Source organism: Leucopleurus acutus, assembly GCF_964270905.1.
Source record: "Leucopleurus acutus genome assembly, chromosome: 15".
NCBI classification, from domain to species: Eukaryota; Metazoa; Chordata; class Mammalia; order Artiodactyla; family Delphinidae; genus Leucopleurus; species Leucopleurus acutus.
Genome location: NC_139157.1, coordinates 8917288 through 8937105, shown reverse-complemented (window position 1 = coordinate 8937105; position 19818 = coordinate 8917288). Strand labels below are relative to the sequence as shown.

The window sequence follows — 19818 nt, the reverse complement described above, 5'->3', positions numbered from 1 at the left end:
ACCAAGTACAGTCTTTCTTCAATTTACATAATAGTTGCATTCTGGAAAACTCAGAGTATGTGAAAACCCTGCAAAATATACTTTGTGTTTCTATGAGTTAAATTCTATTATCAGAAAATTATACTTTTTTCCTAGTTGAATTATCTGGTAAGATAGCCAACATTTGTATGGGAATGCAAGGTAACTCTTTATCACTGTGACAACCGAAAGCACCCCACACATATCTAGAGGGAAGCATGGTACTGCCCCTACTGAAAAAGCCTGAACAAATCCAAATAAGATGCAGCACCTGTTCTTTCGATTTATCAGAACTATATACACCCCTTTGATTTGGGGTTTTGTTTCGTTCTGTTTTGCTTTGCCTTGGTTACTAGGAAGGTCAGAGATACAGCTAATGCTCAAGTACAGTGACTGTTTCACTGCAGGTTCCTGGTAGAAATTGTCGGCCCCTTTTCGCTCTGGTTGCTGTTTCTCTGACTTTAATCGTCCTCTCTGTGCTTTTATTGTGAGCTCCATCATGTTCTTGTGAGAAGTAGGATAGAGTGTAAATTACCAGTCATTAAGTCCTGTATCCTAAGCACCTGAACAGTGCCTGGCGCTTGGGTGCTTTATCAACATTTACTGAATGAATGGGTGATGGATGGATGCTGGAAACGAGCTCAATTTCACTTTTCTGTAAATAGCAGTGGATGGCCACTAGGGGGAGAAAGAGCGCCCACTCCTCCCTGCAGACGGCTCTCTGAAGCCACAGGCATGCGTTTGGTAGAGAACAGTAGTGTTTTTAAGTAACCGAATCCTGCATTTCTGGAATGGGTAGGGCCTTTCCCCCTGAAGGAGTGAACACTGAGTACTGCAGGAGCACTCTCTTCCAGCCCAGGGCTGCGCTGCTTCTGCTGGACAGCAGAGTCCAAAGGCCACAGGGAGAGAAAGCTCAGTGCACAGATCACATGTTTTGAGCCAACTGCAAAAATCTTCATTTAAAACACTTGAGAATCAGACAAACAGGATAGTACTTGGCCTAGTAGTATGGTTAATAGGTTAAAATAAGAAAAAAGCAGGAAGAACCGAGGGCGTGATTAGAAGAAATAGGCTCATGACGTTGGTGACACGGTGGCTAGTTTGCACTTTACCACTTAGCACTTGATTACACGCTGTTTCCCAGCACTCTCCTCTTTTCTTGTGTGGTACCCGGGCCTCTCACTGTCGTGGCCTCTCCCGTTGCGGAGCACAGGCTCCGGACGCGCAGGCTCAGCGGCCATGGCCCACGGGCCCAGCCGCTCCGCGGCATGTGGGATCCTCCCGGGTCCGGACACGAACCCGCGTCCCCTGCATCGGCAGGCGGACTCTCAACCACTGTGCCACCAGGGAAGCCCCAGCACTTTCCTCTTTCCCAGAGACTCAGAGCCTTGGGGAGCTCCGTCTATTCATCTGGAAACGCGGGCCCAAGGAGGGATGTGGCTTTGACTCTGGTGGGGCTGGAGCCCCAAGTCCTTGTCCCTGTCTGTCCCTGTCATTTTCCCACCGTCTACATAGGACACCTTTTGGGAGCAGGCACTTGGGACTGCTTGGCTGGAGACCAGAGGCCAGGAGCGTCTCCCGGCAGCCCTGGGCTTTCCTACTTCTCATGCAACCTCTGCAATTTGGGTGGGCCACATATTTTAACTTTATCCTACAATAGAGAAACTGACAGATAGAGAATCCCTTAAGCCAGGGGTCCTTAGCCTGTAGGTCCATGACCTTGGACATGAAAAAATTTTACATCATTGTTTTCATTAACCCGTAACTAAAATTTAGCATTTCCTGCAATTATGAGTATAGGCACTGAACCACAGTAGAACTAGCAGGACTGGTGACTGCCACAAATAGAAACCACAGGTATTTTTATGCCACATTGTATGTTGCAGATATCTGAAAACGTTGTTTACGATCATCACTACTCTGAAATTAGTTGTTAGATCACTGCTAGATTTCATGCATCAATGGACGCATCTATTACTATGTTATAATCTTTAAAAATTTCAGAATCATCGATTTCCTTTGTAATGATGTATTTTATTTTATGCACTTAAATACAGAAGCTTCACCAGATGACCAAAGATTAAGAATCTCTGCTTAAAGAAATGATTCCTTAGGGTTCTATTAACTTCTCATTCATTGATTTGCTATGAATCATAAATTAATATAATGTGCATTTCTGTTGCAGCCGAACAAAGGGAGTTTAGCTTCTAAAGAATTGAAAGGAAGTCTTATTACTAAGGAATTCATGTAGATTTGATAACAAAATGGCATTCTAGAAAGTGCATCAATTAGAGCTGCATTTTCTGCTTTTCACTGACATGCATCTATCCAGTGCTTTATCAATTCAATGCCATCCTCTAGGTTGGGGGGAAGAACAGATTGAAGGTGATGTGTGTCCAACGTCACTGATGGCAGAAGAAAGTAGGAGGAACGTATGCAGAACCTGGCAACTAACATTAACCAGAAACAAGACCCCGGGCATAAGGCAGCCACTGAAAACCATTAAAGACCGTAGATAATGGGTAGGTTGAGGTTGTGGTGATATCCCTTTATACATCCTTAATTGATTAAACAGTTTATTTTTGAGTCTTGAAGTTAACTGTAAAAATTACAGTTAGCAGTTGAGAACATGGTTGTTCTAATGTACTTTCAATTAGGATGATGTACGTTAAAGATAGACCTATATGCCTCTAATCACTCAAGATACAGAATTCATATTAGAAAAATTCAAGTGTGTAAGTTTGAGGCTTTTAGAAACACGAGAAGGCCAATTTAATAAAATTTAAAATCTTACGTTATCATCATGGCAGAAAATGCAAAGATCTGTCTGTGTAGAGCGTTTTGTCTCTTCTGGACTCATGCTGCAGTATAGGTACATCAGCCAGGAAAAATGATGCCATTTTTATTGTCTTTTCTACAGGTATTGAACAGGTATTGAACTGGCTGGGCTTTTAACCATCATTACTGCTACCTGTATACATATGAAGGGGAAGGTTGACTTCTATAAGTCGTTGATACGCTGCTCTTCGTAAATTCCCTCAGATTGGGGATTACTTCTGCTTTGCAGAAATTATCTGCAGGGGGCCCTGCATAATTTATAACAATCTCTGGCAAAACCTCAGAAAAAAAGATATGCTTTTGACTTAGCCGGATGTCAGAGGCTGCGGCAGGACCCAGGGAAAAGGCTCCCCAGGTGGCATGAGGCTCTGGGAGCGACCATCCCAACCGAGGGACAGCCTCTTGGAACTTCCTTCTCCTGAGGAGTGTGACACAGTTAAAAAGAAAGAAAAAAAAGAGCCACAAGCAACACAGCTGCCAATGAAATAGGAGAGGGATTGCTTTCAAAAGCACGTGGGACTCTCACTGGACTCTCTGAGCTCATCCACGGGACAGGAGCGCAAGGCCATGGAGTAGAACCTCAGCGTGGGTCTAAGAAGAGACAGAAATGGCCCAAGAAGTCAGCCTGAAGTCCCTCCGGGAATCAGAACGCGAGGTGATCCTCCAGGTCCTGCACCGGGACCGGGAGGTTCGAAACATCGAGGAGGAAAGGATACGGTATGCTGTCATTTAGTGGGTGGGATTCTTCCGTTTTTTGGGCTTTTTCTGCTTGGAAGCTGCTTCTACCTGGCGTATTGCTGCTTGTTGCCTACTCAGCTTCTTGTCTGACAAGAGTCGGAATGAAGGGCTATAGGGGGAGGTGACCTTTGCTGTGTCACTAAGCTTCGGGGATGGTAAGGGAAAGAATGCCTTTTGTTTTTCCTTTAAAATAATGCCTTTTTTGGTGATAAGTTTGCTGTCTGTCAGCTTGTCCATTTGCCTACTTGGCAGGAATAATTCAAGGGAAGCTTTCAGGCTTCTCACACGCCCTTCGAGGGAAAGACCTCCGGCTAAGGGTTTTCCTAAATTATTTTTGGTGGTAACCAAAGGCACAAAGAAAGCGTCATAGAAACAGCAAAGCTGCTGGCATCCATTCCTGTCCTTTTCTTTGCTCTCTTTTGCTTCCCCGCCGGCTTTGAGGGAAGGGGAAACCTGCCCAGCCTGCTCTCCGACTGATCTGTCAACAGAGAGCCTCTTTCCTCTCCTGAGCTCCGCGGGCTGTTGGACCTTAGTTTAACACTTAACCAAGCAGGGCTGGGCGGTGTCCGTGGTTAGCTGTCATGGTGATGCTTTGCTTATCGATCGATGCTTATGAAGAGCGTGAGGTCTAGAGGGTAAGTAAATGGAACAGGCTTTTTGGGTTTGCTTTGTTTTTAATGGCAGAACTCCTTCAGAGTCTGCCAAGAGAAATGAACATACAAAATAAAACTTTGGGCCACCGAATGTCTGAGGAAGGAGCGGACATTTCTGGTTAACTGGAAGGTACAGTGTTCTTTTTCTACCCTCCTCTGTTATCCCAAAGCTCTCTACGTGTACTTATACTTTATTCCACTCAAAAAATACACTGAACAAAATGGATTTGTCTTTGATGATTCAAGATCTTACGGTGATCTAGAAGCACCGTTTTGAATATCAACAAAGTAACATGGATACTGTGGTAAAAGGTTTGTTACAAAGGGTACTGATTCTAGAGCAAATCCTGAAAGTTGGATGTAAGCCTGTTTCTTGGGGTTAGCTTCTCTTTTCTAAAAGGAAGTAACAGTAGGGCTTCCCTGGTGGCGCAGTTAAGAATCCGTCTGCCAACGCAGGGGACACGGGTTCAATCCCTGGTCTGGGAAGATCCCACATGCCGCGGAGCAACTAAGCCCGTGCACCACAACTACTGAGCCTGTGCTCTAGAGTCCACGAGCCACAACTACTGAAGCCCACGTGCCTAGAGCCTGTGCTCCACAACAAGAGAAGCCACTGCAATGAGAAGCCTGCGCACTGCAAAGAGTAGGCCCCGCTCACCACAACTAGAGAAAGCCCGCGCACAGCAACGAAGACCCAACGCAGCCAAAAAATAAACAAATAGATTTTTAAAAAAAAGAAAGGACATGAGAGCAAGCATTAAAAAAAAAAGTAAGTAACAGTAAATCAACTATACTCCAATAAAAATTAAAAAAATAATAAAAGCAGGGCTTCCCTGGTGGCGCAGTGGTCGAGAGTCCGCCTGCCGATGCAGAGGACGCGGGTTCGTGCCGCGGTCTGGGAAGATCCCACATGCCGCGGAGCGGCTGGGCCCGTGAGCCATGGCCGCTGAGCCTGTGCGTCCGGAGCCTGTGCCTCGCAACGGTAGAGGCCACAACAGTGAGAGGCCCGCGTACCGCCAAAAAAAATAAAAAATTAAAATTAAAAAATAATAATAAAAGTAAGTAACAGAGACATTTCATAGAAGAGTATTCTGGCTAATGATACCTTCTGGGGTCCAATGTAATGTCCCTTTGTACTAGGGCTATTGTCCTGGGGAAATAGGGACTGAAAGTAACTGACCACCCATAAAAAACAGTAGCAAAAGCATAGCATCGAGGGAGCTCAGCTTGGTGCTCTGTGATGACCTAGATGCGGGAGAAAGGCGGGGCGGGAGGTTCAAGAGGGTGGGGGATATAGGTACACATATAGCTTATTCACTTCATTGTACAGCAGAAACTACACACAACATTGTAAAGGAATTTTACTCCAATAAAAAAATTTTTTTAAAAATTTATTCCTTTAAAAAAAAGCATAGCATCAGCTAAATAACTTTATTGGGGAACTTAAGACAATAGCAGGCATGTATACTGTATATTTACAGGTCATTCCCTGCCTTGCATTTTAGAATTGATGCCATTTTCTGCATTTTTCCCCTTCTTTCACTGTCCTTGCTTGCTGTTATAATGCCCTTTGGGCACAGAGGGATGAACCTAGCCAGCCATAGTGTTTATGCTTTGCCATTTAATCCTCACAGCAACCCTGGGAGGTAAGGCTTGCACAGCCGAGAAAACCTCTGAGCCTCTGCTCCGAGACGTCGCAAGAGATCCTGGTTCACACAGCCGTGTTGGAACCTGGGGGTGCTGGATGCCAAAGCCCCTTCTTTCTCGCCATGGGTGGTGCTGTTGGGGCCCCTGCCATGTAGGAATTTGGCTGGCATCTGTCCTTCCACTCAATCGCTTCTTATCATTTAACTCTCTGGGCCACAGGAAACTGAAGACACACTTGCAGCATCTCAGGTGGAAAGGCTCGAAGAGCGGGAGCCAGGAGTACAAAGAGAAGTCCTGTGCCCGCTGCCGGCAGGCCCTGGGGCTCCTGCTGAACCGGGGGGCCGTGTGCCAGGGCTGCAGCCACCGCGTGTGCGCCAAGTGCCGAGTGTTCCTGAGGATGACCCGCTCCTGGAAGTGCACCGTGTGCTTTGAGGACAGGTGAGGATGGGCCAGGGAGCCTCAGAGATGGTCCAGGACAAACTGTTGACAAAGACGGCTGTCACTCCTCAAACTTAATCGGGAAATGTTTGCCGAGTGCTTAATATGGAGCTGCCTTTCTAGAAGTGGAAGTTATTGTAATTCAAAAATGCGTTTTGAGGGCTTCCCTGGTGGCGCAGTGGTTGAGAGTCCGCCTGCCGATGCAGGGGACACGGGTTCGTGCCCCGGTCCGGGAAGATCCCACGTGCCGCGGAGCGGCTGGGTCCGTGAGCCGTGGCCGCTGAGCCTGTGCGCCCGGAGCCTCTGCTCCGCAACGCAAGAGGCCACAACAGTGAGAGCCCTGCGTACCGCAAAAAAAAAAAAAAAAAAAAAAAAAAAATGCGTTTTGTTGTATGAAAAAAGTTTTGTTTGTTTGTTTTTTAATTTACAAAAGTTTGTTTGTAATGGCTGGGGATCAGTTAACGTAGGAGTTAAGATTCCTTTCAATTTCTTAACTGGTACATTTTGTTAGTTTTCTTAGAGCTTAATTTATCTCTTTGAGGAAAAGTGGAGTGAATTGTAACACAGAGAATGTTAGCGTGTCCCGTGCAGCTTTATCAAGGCCTTTTGAAGGAGGCACGCTGACCTGCACTGGACGCTCTGCTCAAGAAATGGGCGTGCTTTCTGTTAGTGATAGCGGGAATCTACATTTATTCTCATCTTTTGATGTTGTGAGGTTTTAAAATATTTTAAACATGGAATTGGCATTTTTGAAAATGATAAAGAATATTTGTGGCTTGATCTCACACCGTTTGAAGCACGAACAGGCTGGCTGCCAATCCCTTGGAAACACGGGGAGTGTTTCTGCCTCTTGTGGGGTAGCGTGCACAAGGACATCACAGAACTTATGAGAGGTAGATATGTTCGTCTGGTGTGAATCTAGGAGAGGAATCAGAGACTGAGATTTGAAAACAACTTGTAAATATTGCTGCAGATGCGTGAGTGCCCCGGGGGCTGAGACTGTGAGAGGTGCTTACACAATGTGGGCACAGCAGCTGGGTTTTCTCTCCCCCTGAATCGGGAGGATTGTGTCTGTGGGCATGTCCTGATATTCATCTCCTTAAACTTCCCATCCCTTTGCAAGGCTTAATGTATTTCAGTCAGTCATTCGAAGGCAGGTTGTTCAACCAGATTTCCTTGTTCCTAAGCTGCCCCTCTCTGAAGCGGCACAGCCAGGTCACTCCCACGTGGTCAGAGTTATCTCCACACATCTCGCGTTTCCTCAGTTTGTGAAGCCGATGCCCTGCAGGCTTTTCTCAGCTTGAGAGGGAAAGACCAAGATTTACTGTGAGCTGCCTGGCCTGCCCTTGTGCTCAAGCAGGTCTGGGCTCTCGAGAGAGGAGGAAAGGTCCTAAGATCTCCAGTCAACCATATACATTTGGTCGACAAACACTAAGGATAAACACTGCGTCGTAAGGTATTAAATTCTTCAGCACTTTTTCTTCATCTAGTGGTTAGCTATAAGCCACAGGGTTATAGGACAGGGGCTGAGGCAACCTCCCAGGAAGCTGGCCCTGCTGAAGGCTCTGCCCTGGAGGGCACCATGCCCGGGGCATTGTAACTTCACCGCTCTAAGCTCATGAAGCGTGATTTCTGAAACCCCAGCTTCCTTATGTTGAAATAAGGATGCTTTTCAAAATATCCAAGATGACTGTGTTGCTCTGAGTGAACTGACATAGGAAATCGCTTGGGGAGAGAGCTAAGTAATTTATAACCCAACTCCCCCCCTCCCCGCCTACTTTCTTCGAAGCTCTCTGCTCTCTCTCTCTCTAGTTTTGTCCACGCTGGGCTGCCTTCCAATCCTGGGGCCAAACCAAAGAAAAGGCTTGGGAAAACTTGAGGGTAGACGATAGTCACAACTGAACTGGGTCCTGGACAGGTTTTTGACCCTATCATTTTCCTCTCCCTGCTTCTTCCTCAGCCTGAGACTCATTCCTCAAGAAGTGGATTTGCTGTGGGAACAGGAGAGAAAATAGGTTTTAAAATCAAGAAAGAAGAAGCTCTAGGGTAGCAATTTAAAAAAGCGAAACCAATGTACAGATTGCTGCAGTCAGTGCCAAAGTCCTGTGACCAGCACTGGCCTTGGGCTTGTGTTGAGGGTCCAGGAGACACCTGAGGTTTCTGCCTTCTGAGCAGGTGTTCTGCTGAGGACCCCAGGAGCTCAGAGGAGGGAGAGGCAAGGGAGGGCTGAACTGGCTCAAGGTGACTTCCCAGAGCACCCAGGTGGGAGCATTTCTGCAAGCGGGTCGGGATTAGAGAGGGAGACAGACATTGTCCGGGAGAGGGACCGTCGTGGGCATGAGTGTGGACCACTCACCGTGTGGGAGGCTGTGTTAAGCATTTCTTGACACCAAATGTTTTATTTAAATCTTCAGACAATCTTACGTGACAGCTACCACCATTATCCCCATTTTATAGGAGAAGAAACGGAGGCTTAGAGACACAAGGGAGCCCAAGGCCATGCGGTCAGTAAGCCTAGAACCAGGTCTCCAGAGTCCCGTCTCTTCTTTTTGTTTTAAATTTAAATCACTGTGAGTGATCCAAAATTATTCTTAATGGTAAAAATGAACACATACAATCAAGTAGAATATTACAGAGTCATCAACAATGTGATGCTCTGTTAACAGAGATGCATACCAGCTGTTGTGAATTTCAAGAGCAGTTTATCAAACCTTGTGGTACACTTTTCTTTCATTTTAAAAAAGATACATAAACAAAATTATCTGGAAGAATATATATCAAAGAAATGATTCTTTCTCTCTCTTTTTAAATTTCTAAGGTCCTTGTTGTTTTATCTCTTTGATATATCGTAGTGTATATCTGTTAATCCCAAACTCCTAATCTATCCCATCCCTTCTTGATCTCCTCTCTCTCCTGCCTTCTGGGAGACTCGCCCGGAGGGACGGGGTCTTAAAAGCCACTCGGAAGAGTTTGGATTGGAGGCTGCAGGAAATGGGGTGTGAGCATACGCACCTTGCCAGAAGAAAGCCAGGTGAAAGTCTGCCTGCATTCTGCAGGACAGACTCAGGAGGGGAAGAGGAAGGTGAATGAAGCAGGTGAAAGTCTTTTCAGTGAACGAGGTGTGAAGGGATGAGGCGGGCGGCAACAGAGATGGGGAATGTGAGGGAGAGTTCAACAAAGGGGTGATTGAACTTGGTCATAGGGGATGAAAGAGGGAAAAGTGAAAAGCAGTTCTGTGGACTAGCAAAACTGATAGCTCTTCATGCTTAACTGGAAGAACCAAAGGAAATAGAGAGTAAAAGAGAAGCAACAGAAAGAACTAGGTAAACAAAGGCAAGTCGGAAAGGACTTAGAAGGGAAGGTTGGTTGAAAGTTGCTTCCAGTGATGGGGGCCGTGTGTTATCCTTAGCAGGAGCCATCAAAAGAGGCGTGATTTGGGAGAAGGAAAGAAGAGAGAGTCAGAAACCTAGAATTTGGAAAATGTCATCTTTCAAATTTCAGACTGATACTCCCAGTATTTTCATAATCTCATGTTTCGGTAAAACACCGAATCACCACTTTATATCCACAAGGCAAATAACTAATGTAAGAGAATGGAATAATTCCAAATCATGATTGTAAATCCTTCTGCCCTTCAAGTGAGGAAAAGGTATAACTCTATAAAAGATTGAAAAGAAATTGAATGCCAGGTACGGTTTAACAGATTTGGCCAAGGAAGGATTTTAGCTTGGTGCCAAGGTTAAAGGGACATTTTTCTACTGCTTCTCTTTGTTTCAAAACTTGATTTCTTCTTTTTTCTAATCTGATTTTGAGCACTGTCGATAGGAACTATGTTAATTTGTTTCACATGAAAGAGTACATAGACAAGTTAAATATATGAGTAAAATATTTCACATAGCTGTACATTTCTAAATTTTCAAGAGGTTAGCCATAAATTTTCAAAAGGTTAGCCACTAAGATTAATTTCACAGAGAAAAAGCCTTTTGTTCTTTGAAATACAGCTTTTTCTTCTTAGCTCTGATTTGGAGATAGCATCTGTTTTAGTTCTCACGAGAAAGCTTGGTTGTTTCACGAGGTGTAGGTACACTGCTTTCTGTGGGAACAGGACAGATGATGATTACATAAAGGATCGTGATATTCTTTTTATCCGTTGGCCAAATGAGAGTAAGGATTACCTAACAGCCTTTGAAGCCTTATGTTACCAAACATCTAGTTAAAAATGGAAATTTATGGGATACTTTTTTTTTTTTTTTGCGGTACACGGGACTCTCACTGTTGTGGCCTCTCCCGTTGCGGAGCACAGGCTCCAGACACGCAGGCGCAGCGGCCGTAGCTCACGGGCCCAGCCGCTCCACGGCATGTGGGATCTTCCCGGACCGGGGCACGAACCCGCGTCCCCTGCATCGGCAGGTGGACTGTCAACCACTGCGCCACCAGGGAAGCCCTGTGGGATACCTTTTGAAAAAGTTTATTTTTGAAAAGCTTATTTTGTGCTTACTGAAGGGAATGTTTACACAGTAGTTTGAGTATCATTTTTATTGTTGGTGTTGAAGTTGAAATTTCTTCTGTGGTCAGCACTTGATTAGTCATGGCAGGTCTTGCTTTTAAAGCCTTTTTGAGATGAGTAAGCTTTCCATACCCTTGAGTTCATGTTCAAAGTTGTCAGCTCACTCAGTTCAGCTGAAACTTTTCGCCCTGCAGGAAGGTCAGTGCCAGGAGGCCATTTTCCCAGTCTGGCACTCAGCGTGGTGGTGAAGTGCTGCCTAGGTTAAAACTCTGGGCTGAAATGTCGGCGAGAGTTAAGGATACTGGGGACGTAGGGATACCAGACAGGCTCGTACGTCCTTTCCAGTCATGTGTTCACAGGAATTTCTGCAATAACAGACCCATGTCCATAGATCAGACCAAGAGCACATCCTAGTGCCGAATAGGAGTCATGGGTGGATTTACCGATTTTAGGTGATTCCACTGCTGCACTGTTTCATGAATGCAGGTATCTTTGAGACCATGATTTCCCAGTTTGCAGGTCCTTTATTCTGATTCATTTTCAGTGAACTGAAGTGTCTCTTCAAAGATTTTTCTTCCTAGAAGAGCACGTGGGTGGCATGTGTCCTAAGGCATTGCCTATCTGAGGATGCCTTTGGTAGCCTTTTCTCATGAGTAAGGACTTCTCTGGCCTTTAAAGCTCAAGTCCCAACTTTTCATCTCAAAGTTCAGTTAATGTGTTATCGTTGTCTTTTGGAATTTAAAGTGACAGAGACGTTGGCGACTAGCTTTATTTTTCTTTCTTTCTTGATCACCTGGATTTTATGTACTAGAAGCATATTGGTTTTTTGCTGGATCCTTGTAATTGAAAAGTTTCCAGGACATGCCTGGGTCTGAGTCTCTCCACACTGATTTTTATGGAAGAAGGAAAGTTCCTTTGAGCTGCTGGTCTCTTGGATTTGCTTGTTTTGTTTTTTAAAAATTACCTTTTACTGTGGCGAAATACACATAACCTAAAATTCAGCATCTGAGCCGTTGCACGTGTGCAGTTTAGTGGCGTTAAATACATTTGAAACCATGGGTAATCGTTAGGCAAATCCATTTCACCGGTCTCCACTAATTAATTAGGGTCATCTACAAGACTCACATGCCCTCCGTTATTGTCCTCAACAGTGAGATGTTTGCCACAGTTGTTTTCCAGGAACTTGGAGTCCGCTGCGTCTCGTTTCAGCTGAACTGGTTAAGACTGGCCCAACCCTCCAACTGGGCATGCGCAAGCGTCCGGGCAGTGACCTTTTGAAGTCAGAGGGCAGAAAACTCCACCCTCAGGTCGTGCTGAGCTCCTCCATCTTCCCACGTGCATAGACCTGTAGCCTAGTTACTGCGCAGAAGGGCGATGACCCACCTTTTTCCAATCACCTTTCCCCACGCTCCCCACGCTCAGACCGCCCTGCTTCTTAATTACTTCATGCCATAAATGCCTCGAGCCCCTTGCCCTCCAGGAGGTGGATCTGAGGTCTGTTCCCTGTCTCTGCGCTGTTTGCTGCCAACCTCAGCGCCCCGGCGTTTCGGCTTGCTGCGCGACGGGCAAACCAACTCGGCTAGGTAACACGCCATCCGTTTCCAGGCTTTTTCATCTTGCAAAACTGAAACTGTAACCGTTAAACATTTCTCCCTATTTCTCCCTCCCCCCCCCAGGCCCTGCAGCCCCCATCCTACTTTCTGTCTCTGAATTTGGCTACTCTAGGTCCCTCACATAGGTGGAATCATACAGTGTTTGTCTTTCTGTGAGTGGCTCATTTCACTAAGTATCCTGCTTTCCAGGTTCATTCGTGCTGTAGCGTCTTGCAGAATTCCTCCCTTTTTAAGGCCGCATCACATTCCTTAGCGTGTATGTAATCACATTTTGTTGGCCCATTTCATCTGCTGATGGGTGCTTGGGTTGCTTCTACCCTTTGGCTCTGTGAATAATGCTGCTGTGAACATGGGTGTACAGACATCTCTTTGAGACCCTGCTTTCAGTTCTTTCAGATACATACCCAGAAGTGGAATTGCTGGGTCACATAGTGTTTCTGTGTTTAATTTTCTCAGATCCGCCATGCTGTTTCCCACAGCAGCTGTGCCATTTTACATTCTCACCAACAGTGCACAAGGGTTCCAGTTTCTTCACATCCTTGTCAACACTTGTTATTTTCTGTTTGTTTGTTTAATGGTAGCCGCTAATGGGTGTGAGGTGGGAGTTTGCTTATTTTTTGACTCAGTAACATTTTCTTCAGTCCGGTCTAATTATCCTTCTATGCCACTTGCCCTGGCTTCTTTGGGAATAACTTAGGTTGGCCTTGTTCTCTATCCTACATTTGAATTATTTTCTCCTTCAATATTTAATATCTTTTTCTCTCATGTTCTGTGAAAGCATAACTGATTCAACTTTCCAGACTCTCCGTTCTGCTCTTTCCTGTTGGTAAAACAGCTTGTTCTGCGTTTGCATTGTTCGTTTTGTAAATCTTCCTTTATTCTAGTCTGTTGTCTCTTCACTTCAGCCCGTCTTTTCCTTATGTCTTTCCTTTTCATGGAGGCGGATTTTTGTGTGTGTGTGTGTTACGTGGGCCTCTCACTGTTGTGGCCTCTCCCGTTGCGGAGCACAGGCTCCGGACGCGCAGGCTCAGCGGCCGTGGCTCACGGGCCCAGCCGCTCCACGGCATGTGGGATCTTCCCGGACCGGGGCACGAACCCGCGTCCCCTGCATCGGCAGGTGGACTGTCAACCACTGCGCCACCAGGGAAGCCCTGTGGGATACCTTTTGAAAAAGTTTATTTTTGAAAAGCTTATTTTGTGCTTACTGAAGGGAATGTTTACACAGTAGTTTGAGTATCATTTTTATTGTTGGTGTTGAAGTTGAAATTTCTTCTGTGGTCAGCACTTGATTAGTCATGGCAGGTCTTGCTTTTAAAGCCTTTTTGAGATGAGTAAGCTTTCCATACCCTTGAGTTCATGTTCAAAGTTGTCAGCTCACTCAGTTCAGCTGAAACTTTTCGCCCTGCAGGAAGGTCAGTGCCAGGAGGCCATTTTCCCAGTCTGGCACTCAGCGTGGTGGTGAAGTGCTGCCTTGGTGAAAACTCTGGGCTGAAATGTCGGCGAGAGTTAAGGATACTGGGGACGTAGGGATACCAGACAGGCTCGTACGTCCTTTCCAGTCATGTGTTCACAGGAATTTCTGCAATAACAGACCCATGTCCATAGATCAGACCAAGAGCACATCCTAGTGCCGAATAGGAGTCATGGGTGGATTTACCGATTTTAGGTGATTCCACTGCTGCACTGTTTCATGAATGCAGGTATCTTTGAGACCATGATTTCCCAGTTTGCAGGTCCTTTATTCTGATTCATTTTCAGTGAACTGAAGTGTCTCTTCAAAGATTTTTCTTCCTAGAAGAGCACGTGGGTGGCATGTGTCCTAAGGCATTGCCTATCTGAGGATGCCTTTGGTAGCCTTTTCTCATGAGTAAGGACTTCTCTGGCCTTTAAAGCTCAAGTCCCAACTTTTCATCTCAAAGTTCAGTTAATGTGTTATCGTTGTCTTTTGGAATTTAATGTGACAGACATTGGAGACTAGCTTTATTTTTCTTTCTTTCTTGATCACCTGGATTTTATGTACTAGAAGCATATTGGTTTTTTGCTGGATCCTTGTAATTGAAAACAGTTTCCAGGACATGCCTGGGTCTGAGTCTCTCCACACTGATTTTTATGGAAGAAGGAAAGTTCCTTTGAGCTGCTGGTCTCTTGGATTTGCTTGTTTTGTTTTTTAAAAATTACCTTTTACTGTGGCAAAATACACATAACCTAAAATTCAGCATCTGAGCCGTTGCACGTGTGCAGTTTAGTGGCGTTAAATACATTTGAAACCATGGGTAATCGTTAGGCAAATCCATTTCACCGGTCTCCACTAATTAATTAGGGTCATCTACAAGACTCACATGCCCTCCGTTATTGTCCTCAACAGTGAGATGTTTGCCACAGTTGTTTTCCAGGAACTTGGAGTCCGCTGCGTCTCGTTTCAGCTGAACTGGTTAAGACTGGCCCAACCCTCCAACTGGGCATGCGCAAGCGTCCGGGCAGTGACCTTTTGAAGTCAGAGGGCAGAAAACTCCACCCTCAGGTCGTGCTGAGCTCCTCCATCTTCCCACGTGCATAGACCTGTAGCCTAGTTACTGCGCAGAAGGGCGATGACCCACCTTTTTCCAATCACCTTTCCCCACGCTCCCCACGCTCAGACCGCCCTGCTTCTTAATTACTTCATGCCATAAATGCCTCGAGCCCCTTGCCCTCCAGGAGGTGGATCTGAGGTCTGTTCCCTGTCTCTGCGCTGTTTGCTGCCAACCTCAGCGCCCCGGCGTTTCGGCTTGCTGCGCGACGGGCAAACCAACTCGGCTAGGTAACACGCCATCCGTTTCCAGGCTTTTTCATCTTGCAAAACTGAAACTGTAACCGTTAAACATTTCTCCCTATTTCTCCCTCCCCCCCCCAGGCCCTGCAGCCCCCATCCTACTTTCTGTCTCTGAATTTGGCTACTCTAGGTCCCTCACATAGGTGGAATCATACAGTGTTTGTCTTTCTGTGAGTGGCTCATTTCACTAAGTATCCTGCTTTCCAGGTTCATTCGTGCTGTAGCGTCTTGCAGAATTCCTCCCTTTTTAAGGCCGCATCACATTCCTTAGCGTGTATGTAATCACATTTTGTTGGCCCATTTCATCTGCTGATGGGTGCTTGGGTTGCTTCTACCCTTTGGCTCTGTGAATAATGCTGCTGTGAACATGGGTGTACAGACATCTCTTTGAGACCCTGCTTTCAGTTCTTTCAGATACATACCCAGAAGTGGAATTGCTGGGTCACATAGTGTTTCTGTGTTTAATTTTCTCAGATCCGCCATGCTGTTTCCCACAGCAGCTGTGCCATTTTACGTTCTCACCAACAGTGCACAAGGGTTCCAGTTTCTTCACATCCTTGTCAACACTTGTTATTTTCTGTTTGTTTGTTTAATGGTAGCCGCTAATGGGTGTGAGGTGGGAGTTTGCTTATTTTTTGACTCAGTAACGTTTTCTTCAGTCTGGTCTAATTATCCTTCTATGCCACTTGCCCTGGCTTCTTTGGGAATAACTTAGGTTGGCCTTGTTCTCTATCCTACATTTGAATTATTTTCTCCTTCAATATTTAATATCTTTTTCTCTCATGTTCTGTGAAAGCATAACTGATTCAACTTTCCAGACTCTCCGTTCTGCTCTTTCCTGTTGGTAAAACAGCTTGTTCTGCGTTTGCATTGTTCGTTTTGTAAATCTTCCTTTAGTCTGTTGTCTCTTCACTTCAGCCTGGCTTTTACTTATGTCTTTGTTTCCTTTTCATGGAAGCGGTTTTTTTTTTTTTGGTGGTCCGCGGGCCTCTCACTATTGTGGCCTCTCCCATTGCGGAGCACAGGTTCCGGACTCGCAGGCTCAGCGGCCATGGCTCACGGGCCCAGCCTCTCTGTGGTATGTGGGATCTTCCCGGACCGGGGCACGAACCCATGTCCCCTGCATCGGCAGGCCGACTCTCAACCATTGCGCCATCAGGGAAGCCCTTCGTGGAGGCGGTTTTTAAATGCTTTTGAAGACAACTGCTTTCTGAAACTTTCCCTGGCTCCCGCAGTGATGCACCTTGAGTAGCCGCTCCTGGTCTGCAGGACTCTGTTTCTCCTGCCCGTGGCCTTTTGTCAGAGGCTCTGCGTTGTCTTCAGACATCCGGGTTCAGGGTTTGCCAGCAGAGTATACGCTCCTTGTCTTTGGTCTCGTGACCTGTCGGTGGTGGTGGAGGCCCTTCTTAGATCTGTGGGGAGGACAGTGATGCACAACGTCTAACTCGATTTCTGTTTGAGGCTTTAACAAGTGCAGCTCCGTTCAGCTGCAGTAGAATTGGTATTTCTTTCATTGACTAATTATCTGATGTAACAAACCAGGAATCACAAACTCATGGCCAACAGGCTGCAGACAGCCCATGGGCCTTGTTGTGTTGGCCTGCCCCATGTCTGTATTTATCATTGTAATGCCTTAAAACGGGGCATGGGTTCTGCAGCTCACGACAGTACCCAACCCTCTCTCTCGTTTCATCCCTTAGCCACGCTCTTCGGTTAGAGCGTCTGCTTGGTGCGTGAGTTTGTGATTCCTGCCCCTACACGGTTAGAGGGTGTGATGCACGTCATGCCTCGGTACCACCAGGGCTCCACCTATGTCGGTCCCACCTTATCCCTTCAGTTCTCAGGGTGCTCCCTGCAGAGGTGGGGATATTCATTCGTCAACCCACATGTAGTCACCAGCCCCACCATGTCCCTCGGCTGTGCTTGTGGCTGTGGATACAGCGCTGAATATGACGCAGGGGTGGGGGTGGGGAACCTGCCTTCTCTCTGCAGTTAAGTAGAGTTATTCATGTTTTGCAAGAAGTGATGGTAGCTGCTTGGTTAAAATCGTTTATCTTTATCTTGATTCTGACTCCTGGTTACCTAGGGTTTAATCACAATGATCAGTCTTTTTCCCCGTAAGAACACTGAAATCAGATCAACTGAGCTAGCTGATGGAGGGAAAAAACCTCAGTATTTTGCTTTGTAACTAAAAACTGCCTTAGGTATAAGATTATTTGAAGTAAAAAAAATTTTCTTCAACTGTATGGGTGCAAAGGACCACTTTAGCTGGGAATTACCAAACGGTTGGACAAGCCGGTGCAAAGAAATTAGGTTGATCTTAGTTTTACAATATTTGGCCGCTTCTTTTGGTGTTTTTATAGCTTGTCTGATAAGCCACCAAAACTTTTCTTGAGGCTTCCTTGCCGTCAGGGCACTGGTTAGAGCACAGATCTGCCTGGGAGATGTGTGTCTTTAAGGCATTCAGAGAATCCTGACATGCAGATAAATTTGCTACCTCTTGTTCATTGAATGGTAGAAATACATTAAGCAATTCTAGGGACATGATGCTGGTTCTTCTTGGAGCATAAAGCAGGTGCTTTGGACGTGACAGCTTACCCACCTGCAGATGCTGGTAATTTGAATGCAAAGTCAAAGTGCATTCCAGCAGGCCTCTTCGGCTCACTGCTTGCGTTAGAAATGGGGTCAGATTATTGAAGATCTTTCTGTTAGGGTCCTCGATTCATCGTATTATTGAACGTTTGCGTGCTAGAATTTGCGAAGTGCTTTTCAACAGTTATTTCCCTTTTGCTAATGAAATGACAGCGTTAACCGAGTTCAAGGCAATGAAAATGGATGCTGGAGCCCCCAGCAGTTTCTCAGGAGCTGTCGGTGTTCCGTGTGCTTGGCGTTTCTAGTTACCGTTTTCCTCATGCAGAGTTCATGGAAAGTCAGACATGGAACTCTAGATCTCTTGCTCCCTTCACCATCCTTGGATTTTGCCTTCTGAGATGGATTTATCAATTGATTGAAAAAGTTTTGAAGAAACAAGTCATGATTCTGTGGGAGAAATTTAAAACCATTAATCTGTTGCTGGGTTCAGAAAATGTTCCAAGAAGCTTTCATAGCCAAATTCTGCTTGAGTCATCGGTGAGGGGGGGAGAGAAATAACCGATGTTTCCTTTGGTTACTGTGAGTCATGCTACCCTGTGCTGGCCCTAATGAGGACAGAGACACTGCAAGATCTGCTCACCTCTGTCTTAGACAGTAACAGCCATACATGGTCCTTCTTATAACACTTGGGATGTGTGTGGACTGGGAGCCCTTACGAAAACCATTTGGGAATAAATGCTTATGAAACAGCTGATTCTGCAGAAGTGTTTATGGAGATCCAGCTCCAATCTAGTTCTCAAAGGAAACAACCTCAAATGCAAGAAGTACTTGCCGTCGTATGGTTTAGGCCTGTGGTACTTTTATCCTTCCATTCTGTAGTCACAGGTAAGCCTAAAGAGACCTGTGGGTTTGTGTTCAAATCTGTCCCTGCCAAGGAAGGTCCTGCTTGAATTTCGCAAGTAATCCGTTGAGATTCAGTTAGATGATTAGATGGTAACGTTAGATGACCAGCCCTAGGAGATACTAATATTCTACTTTATCTACTTCTCATATAGGTTCTGAGACCAGGGCTAGAAGAGGACTTTGTAATAAAATGTTGTAAAATGTAATAAAAGTAAAATGTTTATTCGGGCGTTCTCGCCTTCCTCTCCTCCGTCCCCTTAGCTGCTCTTCCTTTTTCGTGATTGTGCATCTCCAGGTGTGATTACTCCTCAGTGGTGGCCTGTGTCTGGCTATAGCTCAGCTGACTGTAAGTTCATGGTTTGATTTGCTGCTTAATTCTTAGCGCTGATCTCTCTCAGGTCCAGTCTGAGGCCATGCCCCGCCCCCAGCACCTGTCTCATATATAAATGCTTTTGGTCACAGGTAATTACGGGCTGGAGAGTGTGAGAGAGTAGATGAGCTGGAAGGGTCACCACCCCCAGGAAAATAAACATCAGGAAGTGACGTTTGTTATCAGATGGAGGCCTCCTTCTCTCCACATTTGATTTTCCTCTCCTACTCTCCACTTAGACTTTGTCCAGCTGTATAAGGATGGAGGACGCATCTTCAGAAATAGAGCAGTTGTGGGTATGGCAATTCAAAGGGGCGTGAACGCAACCCCCGCCCCCCGTTAATCTCTGCGGACTTTCCCTGGGTTTTGATCCTCTGCTTGTCTTCAAGTACCAGAGGGGAAAACTTCCGTAGAGATGCTGAGTTCTCCTTCATGGGTTTTCTGTCGATTTAGTACATTAGATACCTGAGTTTCTGATTTTACAGATGAGAAGTTTCCCCTGTCTCTCTCGTGATATATAAAACATGCAACTGTGATATATCTTTGGCTCTTAATGATAGTGACTGATTATCAAAATTCTGTTGCCAAAATTCATAAATGCTCTGTGTATGTTTTCCTTGTTCTGGTCACTAAGCATTGGGAATAATCATTTGCATACTAATCAGAGAATATAATAGTTGTTAACAAGATGG

General features: G+C 45.7%; 1 protein-coding gene across 3 annotated transcripts in view; it reads left to right on the top strand.

Annotated features, from left to right (window-relative positions):
• Positions 1-3463: 3463 nt before the first annotated feature.
• Positions 3464-19818, top strand: part of SYTL3 (synaptotagmin like 3) — a gene marked incomplete at its 5' end in the record, with an annotated part of 78364 nt that continues 62009 nt past the window's right edge. For all 3 annotated transcript variants that reach the window (XM_082855965.1, XM_082855966.1, XM_082855964.1), the window contains 2 exons: positions 3464-3573; positions 6114-6332. In XM_082855965.1, coding sequence (XP_082712091.1) covers positions 3464-3573; positions 6114-6332 — 329 coding nt within the window. The remainder of the gene's footprint in view (positions 3574-6113; positions 6333-19818) is intronic.